The sequence below is a fragment of the Crocodylus siamensis genome, chromosome 1 (genome assembly GCF_052110815.1).
Source record: "Crocodylus siamensis isolate JL-2025a chromosome 1, ASM5211081v1, whole genome shotgun sequence".
Classification (NCBI taxonomy): domain Eukaryota; kingdom Metazoa; phylum Chordata; order Crocodylia; family Crocodylidae; genus Crocodylus; species Crocodylus siamensis.
Window position 1 is genome coordinate 224,799,103 of NC_143395.1, and position 14,890 is coordinate 224,813,992.

The following is a 14,890-nucleotide window of genomic DNA, read 5'->3' on the forward strand; positions in this document are numbered from 1 at the left end:
AATGAGTTCTAAGCATGAATCCTCATGCTGAGAAAATGTACTGCTTGTCAAGAACAGTGTATCTTTTACTTTCCACATCAGAGTTAGCGCCAATGGGCTGCAGGAGTCTTGCCAGTGGTTGAAATTAGTAGTGACTATTTCTGGCTGCTGAGGGAGGGGAAAGACTCAATGAAAGCTACATCGGGGCGTACATCAGGGGCTTGGTGAGCAACTGTTCAGCAATGTGTCCTTGGGGAAAACCAGGAGTAGTGGCCACAAACTCCTAGCAGACTGATTCAGGCTCAACACTAGGAAAAACTCTTTCACAGCTAGGGTGTCCAGACTATGGAATAAGCACCCTCCAGAGGTGGTGCAATCATCTACCCTGGAAATCTTCAAGGAGACTGGATGGTCACCTTGCTGGGGTCAGCTGACCCCACCTGTCTTTCCTGCCAGGTGCAGGAGGCTGGACCCGATGATTTACCAAGGTCCCTTCCAGCCCCTTACAATCTATGAAAGATCTAAGTGGTCTGTTACTTAGAGATGTAATCCACCAAGGAGGGGTGAAACTTCCCATTTTGCCTCAAAGAATGGGAATTCCACTGATGTTTGCAAACAGGAGCTTTTCTAACATGGCTTTAGTTGTTGTTTTTTAGTTGCTGCTGTTTGCTGTGTAAGAGAAGAAAGCAGTAGAACAGGAGAATCAAGAGCTGAGTGACTCCATTGTTGGCAGGGTCAAATGCCAAGGTCAACAACAGTTCATGGTTGCTTGGGTTACGCTGCCCTAGGCATGCCAGTGCTTTCACAAACTGCAAACTGAATAAACCCAGCTGGGCCCCAAGGCAGATCAGTTTCCTGTTGTACTTACTGGAACTGGGCTGATGTCCAGGCAGGACTTTAAAAAAAAATTCTTCTTAGAGAACAGTTCAGCCCTCATTGAAATAAGTAAGGTTCACTTCATGCCTGGGTGCATCTTAGAAAAAAAGCTCTGATTTGATGCTGCTCCTACCGAACTCCTGCTGCCTTCTTAGTGCTCTACTGTATTCTCCAATGTCTGCTGGTCCCTCTGCCACTTTTTCTGGCAACCTGCTGATCCTCCCTCCCCACCCCACCACTTGTTGTTTACTACTGGTGGGCTGGATCAGATCTCTTTGAGGGTTGGACCTGGTCCATGGGCTGTAACCCCAGCTCAAATTCATTGTTTTTTGAGCGCCTCTCACAAACATTTAAACACACAACACCCTCACCTAGTCCTCTGCCTTAATTGTTGTCAGTTATACATTGGATTATACCAAGGTTTTTTGCTCTGCTGAACATGCCTGGGTTCTTTTATCCCTACAACTTGCTCTGCAGTAGGCATGTATTAGAGAAAAATGTAGATACACATGATTCAATCATCTCAGCATCTTTGATAGACCACATATGATAGACCAAATATATGTCCACATTCTGGCATGTTCACGCCCAGTTGCTCTCTCCAAATCTTGGTTTATTTTGAAAGGGAAATACGGTAGTCTGGAGTGAGACACTAGGTTCCTGATTTCAGCTCCTGGGCATGCTGAGGTTTTGGGTGCCTACAGAAGTTTGAAGGTTGTGCTCTAACTCATGAGCACCATGAGTTAGAGCCTTCCTTGACCCAAAAGGGAAAATTGCTCCAGAGGAACATCTCCAGGCTTGCATAATAGGTATGTGCAAAGGGTTTTTAGAAACTTCTAATGAAAAGGGTCTACTATTATTCTTTGTCATTCTCTAATTACACTTCTGTCTCATAGCAGGAGTCATTGGGCCTATTTGGTAAAAGGTTTTTAGTGCTGCAGTATGCACACAGGTAAAATCTAAAGAAGTAAGACATAGTAGCTTAAACCGAAGCCAGTTGTTCTCAGACTTTTAGGCCTAGTATACATGACTTGTACAACATGTCTTCCTTCTCATGATCACTACATTTACTTTAGTTAACCACATGCTATTTTTTCCTTCTAGTCTAAAATATTTTTAGTCTATCTCATAGTGTCTGCTTTTCATTATGGAAGACAAAAAAGCAGGACATTGAACCTTATATTTGTCTAAGCATCTGATTAAAGCTGCCTCTGAGAGAGTCCCCACTGTTCATGTGAGGTGAGCAGAGCTTGGAACAAGGGAGAAGGAGTCTTATCTGGAGGCCACTATTAGTTCAGGACCCTTTTTGTGCCAAGGTCTGTACAAACATCCTGTAAATGACAGTCCCTGTCTAAATGTATTTGCAACATAAAAAAGATTTTAAAAAAAATATTAATAGAACAAGCAGGAAAGAAGAGAGCAAGTGGCAACAGAAATAATAAGGTATCTGGGCAAAATTTAGCTGTGTTTACCACTCATGATAGCCAGGCCTGGACTACAGAAATGATGGTTTTGTCTGGTGGAAATGGGGTTGGGAAGAGGGTACCTGTGGATTACTTGTATTCAGAAGATATAAACAGAGTGTGAATTGTGAATACTTTACATGTCTTAGTACACTTTTTCTCCTTTCTTTCAAAACAAAAACATGAGAGGTGTGTGTGTGTGTGTGTGGGATCATATGTGCATATACATACTGAGAGAGGGACAGATATGTGACAATGGATCCCATCTTCTTGAATTAGTTCAGGCAATTCTGCAAGGCACTTTTTGATCATGGCAATTCTTTTGCAGATATGTTGCTGATATCTACCAATCCCTATGACTTCCACTTTTGTTCACAAGGTGTGGTTACTGTGGACAACTTGGATGATGGAGAAGAGCTAATGGCAACAGATGTAAGTCAGTCATTTGGTATTTGCTTGCCACATGAAATGTGCATGTGATGAGGAAGAATGCTGTCTGAGGGGGGTCCAAGTTTTACCATTGTGCTAAGGGGGAGCAGGAATGAAGCCAAACTACTAGTTGAAGCATCAAGATGAAGCATGAGGTTGGATCACCTTATTGTTTGGAATCTCCATAACCATAAGCACACAGTTCTGACTGGTTTTGATATGATGATTACAATTATATAATAATTTTAATATCATAATGTAGACAATATATATTTGTATATAATAACCCAATACAGGAGACATCTGTGTGCTGTTTTCTTTTTATTGTTTTTTCTCACAGCAAGCCATGGACATCCTGGGTTTTATTCCTGATGAAAAGTATGGTGCCTACAAAATGACAGGTGCAATCATGCACTTTGGAAACATGAAATTTAAGGAAAGACCCAGAGAGGAGCAGGCAGAGGCTGATGGCACGGAAAGTAAGGCTAATACCTAGCAATGTATCTTACCTTTAAAAGTGTGAGGTGTGCCATGCACTGTATATGGCTAAAATATATGTTCCTGCTGGTTCGAACTTGTGGAAGTGTTCTATTTTTCATTTCAGAGTGCCAGGATTATGTATTAGCTGTAAGAGAGGTGCTAGTTTAATAAAAGGTGTGACCAAATTGTCAGTCAGGTCAAGTACAACGTTATGTTCCTTTTCTCATGTTTTTAACTCTGAATTACAATCATCTGTAAAGCTGCATTGTTCTGGCTGTGAACATTGATCTTTCAGTCTTCAGTTCCTCTCATCTCCATACTTGGCCTCCCTTCAATGAACTGGAGCCTTTTCAACTGTGAAGGTTCCCAACTCAGCTGTGTGTCCTTCATGAAGAGCCTCTGGTGCTGCTTTCATCTAAGGACTCTCACATTTTTAAAGGATGATTATTGAGATTGTTCAGATGTAGGTATAACACTGACTAGCATAACTTCTGGAAAGACTGGAGGCAAACCTAGAAACAGTTAAAAAGCCATTATCCAGTTTAGAAGCTGATAGGTCTAATGAGTGTTTCTGTGCATGCATGCTTTCCTGTCTCAATTAAACTTGATTTGGAATCTTGCTTCTCTTGATTAGATGCTGACAAAGTTGCTTACCTGATGGGTATTAACTCCTCTGACTTGGTTAAGGGTTTGCTGCACCCCCGAGTAAAAGTTGGAAATGAGTACGTCACCAAAGGTCAAAGTGTTGAACAGGTGAGAAGCAGCCTTCAGTGCACTTGTTCTTACAGGCCAGGTGCCTGCTCCACAAGTCCACAAATATCTACTGCACAATTCTAAACAAAGGTTACAAAAAAATCTTGCTCTAGCGTGGCTGTGCGTCAGTAGATCCTAATGTATCTTTTGTAAATTCCAAACTATTTCTTATTTAAAAGTTTTTCCTGGAAAACTTGGTTTACCTAAGTGGAGAGGGCTTACTGGGATATGTGGGAGTGGCCTCATCATCACGTATATTGGAAGCCGAGGTTTGTGGAAAATGTTTGTTGGCCCACAATCTGTCAAGGGGTTGGACAGTGCTAGGAAGCACTGCTACACTGTCCTTTTTCCACCAGATACTTCTCAACGTGGTGGAAGCTCTTTCTCAGTTGAGCTCGTGTTTTACATACAATTCTGAATTGGATTTCCTTCTTAGCTAGCAATTCGCTGCTCTCGCATGTGCTGCCCTTCCTCCACCTCCACTGTTTTGGCATCTGGACCACAGAAGGATAAATTAATAATGATAAATTAAGTAATATATTACAAATATTTATAGTGGGTAGTTATATCTCAGTGCCTGTGTTATGGAGAAATAAGGAAGGAAGAGACTTGACAGTAGCACCATTTCCTTGATGTAGTAACAACAATCATACAAGGAAAATGTGCAGAGTAAACCACTTAGATGACAGTTCCTATTTCTGAATGTGATTTACTTGCATAGGAGAACTGAGACAGATGACGAGGAGGAGGAGGAGGAGGATCTATCATTTATTATTTACCATTATATGATTTTAGCATCAAGGCTTTCCTAATTAGTCCCTATTAGTTTATCTAGTCAAGAAGTCATTGAGCAAGCACTGCTGCCTCTTTGTGGTAGGACCACAAATGATGCTGAGGAGGTTGTGATTTGTGATCTGTAATCAGAGCACCATTGCATCATGATTGTCAGAGGTTAAGTCTGGTGTTTCCTCTTTGTGATTTATTAGGACAAAGAAGAGGTATTGCTAGTACCATTTTGTGGTATTTTGATTGTCCCTTCTGTTCACATGAGTATCACAGTTGCAAGCTGAAGGTCTCTGTGGCTTCCTACAAAAAATGGGGAGCTAGTAGACTCAAAAATCACTGTTGGCCTTCTGACCCACTGAGCTTCTCCTCAGTAATGGAGAACCACTCCTATTCCCAGCCCCACAGTCAAGAGCCTCTCTGATATATGGGTACGTATTGCATGTACAGTACGGCTGTGCAAAGTTTCAGTCCCAGATTTGGCCTGAATTGGTGGCCAAATCTCCGAATATGAATCAAATCAGAGGACGATTTAATCTCTCCAAATCAAATCAGATCCCTCTGAATTGATTCGGAGAGATTCGGAAAGATTCAATGATTCAGACATAGACACAGCTTTAAATTTTTTTTTACACACCTATAGGTAGCAGGCGGCTCATGAATGCTGTGATGGTGGGGTGCATGGAGTGTCCCATAGAAGTACGGGGGTCTCCCCAGCAGCAGATCCACAAGTGGATCGTAAGCACTTCTGATCCACTTCTGAGTCTGCTGGAGACCACGCAGGAACTGGTGCCTCCTGGGTCTGGGGAGGTACTGAGTGTCCCCCCCATGGCCAATCACTGAGCCAGGGAGGGGTGCAAGGCCCACCCCCACCACGCGCTCCCTGGAGGACGTGGAAGTGGACTGGAAGTACATCTGGTCCACTTCTGGGTTTGCTGCCAAGCACTCACCCCCCCAACTCCCTTCACTCCTATGGGACACTCCATCCGCCCCAGCATCACAGCATTCACGAGCCACGCCTGGTACCTCGAGGTATCTAGAAAAACATTTAAAACTGTGTCTATGGCCAAATTGCTGATTCTCCAAATCAGCATCGAATCTTCAGATTCAGCCAAATTGAATCAGGGACAGTGATCCGAATCAGCAAATCAAATCTCTGTCCCCGATTTGGGCCAAATCTCAATCCAAATTGAATAGGGCCTGCTTCACACCCCGCTAATGTACAGCCATTCATGAGATAGTTTCTGTCTCCAGACTCTAGCTGCAGTTGAACATTGTCAGATTTCACAAGCCTTCAAAATACTGTCCATTTGCGCCCAAGGAAGCCTTTTGGTGCTGGGATTTTGCTCAATAAATATATTGGAGTCAAGATAACTATAACTTTCAATATATGTTTTTATATACATTTAGCAAAATTCATAACTACAAGCACTGTAAGGAGAAAAAAGGTACAGCACAGTTCATAGGGGAAGCTTTCCTGAAGTTGTTAGATGTTCACCACAAAGCATTAGAATCACTATGAAACTTTCTTTGAGTTCTAAGCATGGGCTCAACAGATGAAATGCTCTTGAGAAGAACAACTTTGTGTGCTGTTGATGAATTACGTCCCTATTACTGTCTGGTACCCAAGTGTGTGAAACCTATCTTTCAGGTTGTGTATGCTGTTGGAGCTTTATCCAAGGCAATTTATGATCGAATGTTCAAGTGGCTAGTGTTACGCATTAACAAGACCTTGGACACTAAACTGCCAAGACAGTTCTTCATTGGAGTCTTGGACATCGCTGGATTTGAAATCTTTGATGTGAGTTTTGATTGATACTCTGTGGAAGGCTGTGAATGCTACTGAGCAATGTGTCTCGGTTTTTATGTTTCTTCTTAACAGGACAACTGGAAAGAGCAATGTGGCTAAAAGGCAAAGCAAGATGCTGGGTGGAGTGTGTGTGGAGTGTACTCAGCAATTTGCAGGAGTGGACATGCAATCTGTTGCTTGCATGGAGAATGTAAGTGATATTTTGGAAAGGGCTCTGGATCTCACCAGGAGCCAAGATAAGGCTCTGAAGGACTTCTGGATCTCATCAGCACTTGACTGGAAGAAGCCGCGTTTTTTGATGTCTAATGCCACAGATTACTCATCTTTGAGTGAAAATTCTTGTTATGGCTCCTGTTTTTGTAATGTCTTTTGTAAAATGGTACATGTAAGGAAAGTGTGTTAGTCAACAAGGCCTCTGCCCCAAATCACATTCTTGAGAGCTGGAAGGAAGCCTTTATAAAAAGGAAATAAAATATAGTCTAGTACATCTAGCAGATACACTGAAAGATTTCTCAGCTTGGGCTCTGCCCTATGAGCCCTGCTGTACAGCCCAATGGTCTGCTCTCCTGCTTCATCTTTCTTGGGCATACATTCTTTCTAAGACAGAGGTGGGCGATTATTTGGGCCCACAGGACATGCAGGGAGTTTTGCTTGACTGTCATGGACCAAGTCAGCTCCTCCCCTCCCTGCCCAGGGCTCATCAAAACTCCCTATGTGGGATGGGGCTGTGGGAAGGCGGGGAACAATGTTTGGGAGCAGGATGGGAGAGTGAGGCTGGGATCATGGGGCAGGGTCATGGGGGGTGGGGGAGAGGAGGGAGACAACATGGGGCCAGGGCCAGGTCAGAGCCACCATCCACTGCCTGCACATCCGTGCAACAGTACCAGTTCCTCAGGCGGAGGCATGCAGGTAGTGGATTGCAGCTCTTCCCTGGCCCTGGCCCCACACTGTCACCAGCCCAAGATCTCAGCCCCAGCCCCAGACAGAGCTTCCTACCCTCCCAGCTGAGCACCTTGCCTGCACAGCTCCCATCTGGTCTCCACAGAGACCCCAGGATCACAGGGCAGTAACACCACAGGGCTGGGGTGGAGCTGCAATCCACTCCCCATTCACCCCTGCCTGCAGAACTGGGGCTCTGCCCCGGCCCCAGACCTGGCCCTGCCTCTGCCCCTGCCCCTGCGCTGTCATTATCCAGTGACCTCAGGGTCTCCATGGAGACCAGTCAGGAGCTGCACTGATGTGATAAGTCGGGACAGCGACAGGGTGGGGGCCAGAGCTGGGGCAGAGCCACAATCTGCTCCCTACATGCCCCTGCCCATGGAACCTGCACCCATTGCAGGGGTGTCCAGGCAGTGGCCTGAGACTCTGCCCCGGGCCCCGGTTCCCACAGTGCCACCCTCCCAAGATCCTGGGGTCTCCCTGGTTCATCCTGTTCCTGAACAGCATTCCCTGTCTGCCTGCAGCCCCATCCCAGCTGCCCAACCATGCACCTTGCCTGTGTGGGTCCCACCCCCAGCAGGGCATGCAAGGTGGATGGGCTGGGGCACCTAGAAAGCAGGGCTGGATTCAGCAGCTGCAGCAGCCAGAAGGAGCCACTGCTGTTGGGGCTGCCAGGAAATGGATTCCAGCCACCATGCCACCCTAGCCCTGCTGTGCACCTGGGGGTGGCAGGACTGGCTGCACGTGGCACAACCCAGGCTGCCTGGGCCTCCTGCACCTGGGCTGGGCGGGATTGAGGGACCCACTGCAGACCCTCCCTCAGCAGGTCAGATTCAGCTCACAGGCTGTAGTGTGCCTACACCTATGCTAAGTAAGACCTTTTCACTGAAGGAAGGGAGGGAGAAGCTAAACTGAGTTAATTCCTTGTTAATTCATGTGAATTTCTTCTACATGTGCAATTAATTCAAAGCAATAAACTCCAGAGCAGTTTGAGTCATAGTAAACTACTCCGGGTGCTGCATCTGCATGTGTGCCCAGGACAGCAGCAATTTGAACCAGGGCAGAGTAGTTTATGCCAGGGCTAGGGCTACCCTGCTGTGCCCCAAGTCTGGGGGGTGGCATTGGGCAGCAGAGGGGTTGGCTGGAGCATGAGGGTGCTGAAAGTGTGGAGCTGTGAGTCTAGGCAGCAGGCAGGAGTCTGGCCCCCTACTGGCTGGACTCACCGGGTCTAATTTACGCCTGTGGTCAGTGTCTACATGTGTGTTTAATCACAGTTAATTACTCCTCAGGGTACTCAAGGACCATGCTACCTTATGGCATTCTTAATTAATTTACTATGACCTAACAGCATCACATGTGTAGATGGTGATGCTTTACTCCACAGCTAAATAGTCTACCCTGCAGTAAAGCACACATTTAAGATGTGGCCACTGGGGACCAGATAACTGTCCTGAATCCTGGCACTTCTGGAAATTCCTTGATGTCCATTTTGGTGTTAATTTAGACTGGGAATGACAGTAGTTCCTTCTGTTTCTTCTGTGATGTTCTTATAAAACTCCTAATTTCATTGGCCTAGTTTCTGAATCCTTTGCCTGTGTAAAATAAGTGCTCTGACCCTTCATGCTATTTGCTGCTTTCTGATGAAAACAAAGGACTGATACGGTGTATTTGTGGCATTTTGGCAGTGATGCAGATGTTGAATGCATGTAGCAGTACAAGAAGTATGCTAATTGCCATGACATTTTGCTTTTGCTTTCCCCTGAAGCATCTGGCATTAACCCTTGCCAGAAAAAGAATATTCAGTTTGAATTCCAGTGCTATGATCAAATCTGGAAATTCTTGTTTTCCTCTGTACTGTAAGTTAGACAGCAGTCAGCTCACTAAAGAACATTCCACACTCCTTCTGCCTGCTCTTAGGAAGTTACTTGCTATATGTTTTTAGACCATGGTGGACACAATACAGCTCATCACAGGGGTGTGTGGGGAGTAGATTGTGGCTCTTCCCCAGCCCTGGCCATCGATCATTCTCCCAGATGCTGCTCCCTGACTGCCTGCCACACATCCCAATCACTTGGCCAATGCGCAGAGCACAGCCACTTAAAGAGTTTTAGTGAGCTACTGTGGAGGGGAGGGGCTGCTGACCTGGCCCACAACAGCTTGCCAAAACTCCCTAAGTGGACCTTGGTACCAAATAATTGCCCACCCCTAAACCATTTATTTCTTGCCTATCTCCTTTCATCAACCTCTGCTCATTGTTAATTTGTTTTCTGTTTTTTCTTCCCCGTAGTATAACAGTTTTGAGCAACTTTGCATCAATTACACAAATGAAAAGCTACAACAATTTTTCAATCATCACATGTTTGTCTTGGAACAAGAAGAGTATAAAAAGGAAGGCATTGAATGGGTGTTCATTGATTTTGGCTTGGACCTTCAGGCTTGCATTGACCTAATTGAGAAGGTATGTACAGAAGCAGTAAGGCATGGTGCTCCCTTGGAGCAGTGCTGAATTATGACATGCTGAGACCCTAAACTATGTCCAGTTTAAGAGGCCCCATACAATAAAAATAATCCACAAAATCCATGAAAATAGATTCCCATTAAATTTTAAGATGAATTATTGTTATTTCTGTATAAATCTATTAACTCAATATGAATAATAACTGTGGAGTCACATATATGTATATTTTGTCATATTAGAACAAGACTGTCTTTTTTTTTTCTTATTTAGAGCCCCTCATATTGTGAGGTCCTAAGCTGTAGTTTAAGCCTAAATCCGGCACTGACCCTGCAGACCAAATAGAAAAATGATTCAGTAACCTCAGCAGCTGTGTTGCGGGGTGGGGGCTCAATGATTAATTGCCTATCTAGTCAACAACTTATGATCCTGGGTATTCCCCAAAACAACATAGTTATTCTTGCTCAGAGAAAAAACAATGGGCATGCTGGAGCATACTTGAGATCATGCTTAGATTCCAATGGAACACAGAGTCATTTGGCAATTGGCATCAGTAGATTTCTTCCACTGGCATCACAGGGAGCTGGATCCTATCCTGATAAACTAAGAAATAGGAGTCAGCCTAAGTAACTTGGAAAGTGAATACAGCAAAACCCGAAAGTCTTTATGATATACTGTATAAGTACTCAAAGGCCTGTATAAGTACTCAAAGGAAAAGGCTTCACACCAAGATGTTGAAAATTTGGCTGCCATGTTAACAGAATACACAGGAGTCACCTGCCCATAGGATGAACAATCCTGCAAGCATGGGATTCAATCAAGTCAAGCCTAAATATTGTGTAGCCTAATATAATCAGATAACCAAGAAACCTGTATTCTAAATGTTGTTCTACTATAATCTGTTTGGATCAACAGCCATTAGGAATCCTGTCTATCCTTGAAGAGGAGTGCATGTTCCCAAAGGCTACTGATATGACTTTCAAAGCCAAACTCTATGACAACCATCTTGGCAAGTCACCCAACTTCCAGAAACCCAGACCTGATAAGAAAAGGAAATATGAAGCTCACTTTGAACTTCTTCATTATGCTGGTGCAGTAAGTTTCCAACATCACGAGCTAGATGTTAGACTAGAATTCCTCCAAATGGGTGTGTTCCATAAGCATGGTGGGAGGGAAAAAATTATACTTAAAGGGAAAAGAAAGGGCCAGTCAGAAGTAAGGGCAGTACTAGTTTCTTTGTGCTTAAGTATTACAATGAATTAAAAATGCCAGCCAACTTCTGGCAAGCCTCTCTCCCTGAAAACCTAGGGAGTCATATTCATTAAAAAACAGAAATAATGGACCAGTGAAGAAGGACTAAAGTTGGCTTAGTAAGATTTGGTTTGTCCTGTACAATTGACTGAAGTTACTCACCTTCAGAAAGGTGACTGTTAAAAGAAAAATGCCACCTTCTTAGTTAACATGGTAATCCCCTGTGCAAATTCAGTCATCTCTAAGTTGACTACAAAACAAAATGTTATTACTTTTTTTTTGCTTTTATTAGTATTGCAAAGACAACACTGCTGCAAGAATGCAATAGCTTGATTAATTCTCCCTTCTGCATATTTAACAAAGGCCTACCTGCAAAATCTGTCACTGGAGGCTGGTGATACACAAGCCCAAAGTAGTCCAGTTTCAGATTTAGAACTGAGTTTTCAGATTGGAGAAAAAAGGTAGGGGAAAATGCCTTTTGCTCAAATACGGCACTTTTACACGTGCTCTGGAGGTGGTGGTTGGGCAGGGGAGATGCTTTAATTAGAGCAGGTCTGAGAGCCGTTCTAATTAAAGTGTCACAGTATCTCATGTATTGGTGTCCCTGCACTTCAAAATGCAGTGGCATGTTCAAAATGTTCAACACGCTTTAGATAAAGCACCCCTGCCATCATTTTGAAGTGCATGGACACTGATACATGAGACACGGGAGGCTGCTGGAGCACAGTAATTACCATGCTCCAGCAGACTCAATTAATCGAGTCTGTTCCAATGTGCTGTAATTACAGTGTGTTGGAGCAGTGTCCACCCTCGTGTATAGATAAATACTTAGGCCATGTGTAGATGAAAAGAGGGGCATGTGTGCACAACACTTTAAAGCGGGCTAAATGCTTTTGCACTGCTTTAATGACCTCAGTGGCGTATTGTGCATTAATTCCAGCCGCTGTTAGAAATTTGGCGGTGTAATGTGCCTCAAATGACTTTCATGCTATCTGGCCCCTGAAAGTGTTCTACAGCAATGTCATAACACCGGGGCATGGTTGCAGAGTGCTTTTAAATGGCCAGTCACATGACAAAGTAACCCTTGTTAAATCAGGTAATAAATGAAGGCTCTCTAAATTAGAGCACCTTGGAGAACTTGTATATAGTTCTCTGCAAGGTTTACCTGTCATATTCCTGGTCTGCCACAGGAAGGAGGCAGAGATTCTCTTCCCTGTGCAGCCAGGGAGGGAGGGAGAGGCCTTGAGGGTGTTCCCCCTCCCTGCCCTGGGACACTAGAGACATTTCCTGCTGGGGGGACCTGGCCGAGCCCCCAAACTCCTGATAGCTAACCAGCTGCACCCCTGCTCCCACCTGGCGATGCTATAGCTGACAAGCAGTGGCAGGTGGGCTGTAGGGTGGCATGTGATCCCCAAAGCCATGAGGGTTCAGCTTGGGTACTATTGCTAGAGTCTGAGGGGTTGCCAAACTGAGCCTATACAACCTTGGGCCTCAAATCCCCCAGCCTGTCCGCCACTTCTTGACAGTCACAGCACCCAGCCTGGCTGCCTGCATCTGAGTGGGTGGGTTTGGGGAGCAACCAAGTCAATGATTGGGGTGAGGGGGCCCTGGCTGGGTCCCCTCACCTCGGGAGAGGGTCTCTGGTGCCCACCAGCACCAGCTCTGGGGACACAGAAACTCCCAGACTCCCCCCGCCCTCGCATCACTCTTCCGCCCCTACTGACAGCTGGCCAGATAGGAGAGCAGACTGGGTCAACCGGCTGGCTGGCTGCCTGTGTCCATGCAGGTGGGTGTGGGGGCAATTTGAGCCAGTGATCAGGGCAAGGGGCCCTAGCCAGGACCCCACCCTATGGAGAGGGTCTCTGGTGCCTGCTGGCACCTCTGGGGGTCCAGGAACCCCATACTGCCCCACCTACACTGACAGCAGACCCTAGGCTTTGCACCCCTAGCTGGCTTACAAAGCGGGCAACCGCGCCTGCTGCCATCTGGCCTTTGTCAGCGCACGGGAGCATTGAGCCCTCATGAACAGAAGCCATTTGTGTGTTACTTTTCCATGACACTGCAACTTTAAGCCCTTTGTGTAAATCAGGGCAAACAGTTACAGTATGATTCGAGGTGCCATTATAACTCCTGTAAGCATCTTAAAAGTCTCAAAACAGCAACAACAACAAAAGCCAAACCAAGCAGTCTCTCATTGACTTCAATCTAGTTTCCTATATACCTCTCTTTTGTGACTCGTGTTTCTTTTCTCCGTAGAGCTCAAAGAATGGTATTGTTGTCCACTTTTTATTAGTGGGGAAAGTGAGGCAGTGAAAGTGGAAGCTATTTGGCTGAGGTAGAATCATAGAAAATGAGGTTTGGAAGGGACCTCAGGAGGTCATCTAAGTCCAACCTCTTGCTCAAAGCAGGAACATCCCCAACTAGATCATCCCAGCTGAGGCCTTATCTACTCAGGTCTCAAAAACTTCCCCCACTCCTCTGGGTAATCTGTTCCAGTGTTTTACTACCCTTCTAGTGAGAGAATTATTCCTAATATCTAACCTGAACTTCCCTTGCTGCAACTTGAGACCGTCGCTCCTTATTCTGTCTGCCTCCATTGAGACTAGTCTAGCTCCATCCTCTTTCAACACCCCCTCCCCCACCACCCTTTTTCAGGTAGTTGAAGGCTGGTATTAAACCCTCTCAGTCTTCTCTTCTGTAGACTAAATAAGCCCAGTTCCCTCAGCCTCTCCTCAGATGTCATGTGCCCCAGCCCCTTCACCTTTGTCATTTCCCTTCCCTGGACTCCCTCCGGTCTGTGCACATCCTGTCTGCAGTGTGTGTGTGTGTGGGGGGGGGGGGGGTTGGAGGCTCCTGATGGGAATGATTTGGAACATGAGGCTGGAGTCAAAAAATGGAGGGCTGGGTGAAAAATGGTAGAAGACTGAAAGGTAGGTATGGCTCAAGCAAAGAATCTCTTTTGAAGTGCCTTGGGAAATATAAATCTTGTGACATTCATTTGAAGCCAAACTGGAAAGAATTGAAAGTATATCTGAGACAGGGAGAGAGAGAGAGAGAGTGCCAGTCTGACATAATCTCTTTTTAAAATATTTTTTGTCCATGTGGTTATCTGTAGGTGCCCTATAACATCATTGGCTGGCTTGAGAAGAACAAAGACCCACTTAATGAAACAGTAGTGGGCACTTTTCAAAAGTCCTCCAACAAACTTCTGTCATGCCTCTTTGAAAACTATGTCAGTGCTGACAGCGGTAAGCAGAATGATCTGACTTGGATTTTCTTTCATTTCCAGGACACATGCTTGGTGGTGGATTTTAAAAATAAACCACTGTAAGCAGATACTTACCCCCAATTAAAACAGGAATGTCTTAGTTGTGTGGGTGAGCATGGTATTTGCTTGCTATGATATTTTAAGAGGGAATAACTCATCCAAATTGTGTGTACAAGATTTCCCAGCAGCGTCTAGAATCTAAACTAAACAAGCAACTTAGCATTTAGGAAGCCGTACTTTCTGTGATAATTGAAGCTCTTCCATTCAGAGTGTTTTTATTTGACTAGGGTTAGGCAAACTGGAAAATACCAGACCAGTGTTTCTCTAAAGCTGCCAACTCTGCTTAAGTAGTGGAAGGAAGCCTTCTAATAACAGGTTTTATTGCAAAGACTTCTAACTTGCCC

At 45.0% G+C, this 14,890-nt stretch overlaps 1 protein-coding gene across 1 annotated transcript in view; it reads left to right on the forward strand.

Moving 5' to 3' along the window:
• Window positions 1-14,890, forward strand: part of MYH15 (myosin heavy chain 15) — a 68,485-nt gene that overhangs the window by 16,189 nt on the left and 37,406 nt on the right. The window contains exons 11-17 of the mRNA XM_090058019.1: window positions 2,647-2,750; window positions 3,088-3,226; window positions 3,862-3,980; window positions 6,415-6,564; window positions 9,800-9,970; window positions 10,883-11,062; window positions 14,334-14,466. Of these exons, the coding sequence (XP_089914145.1) occupies window positions 2,647-2,750; window positions 3,088-3,226; window positions 3,862-3,980; window positions 6,415-6,564; window positions 9,800-9,970; window positions 10,883-11,062; window positions 14,334-14,466 (996 nt within the window). The remainder of the gene's footprint in view (window positions 1-2,646; window positions 2,751-3,087; window positions 3,227-3,861; window positions 3,981-6,414; window positions 6,565-9,799; window positions 9,971-10,882; window positions 11,063-14,333; window positions 14,467-14,890) is intronic.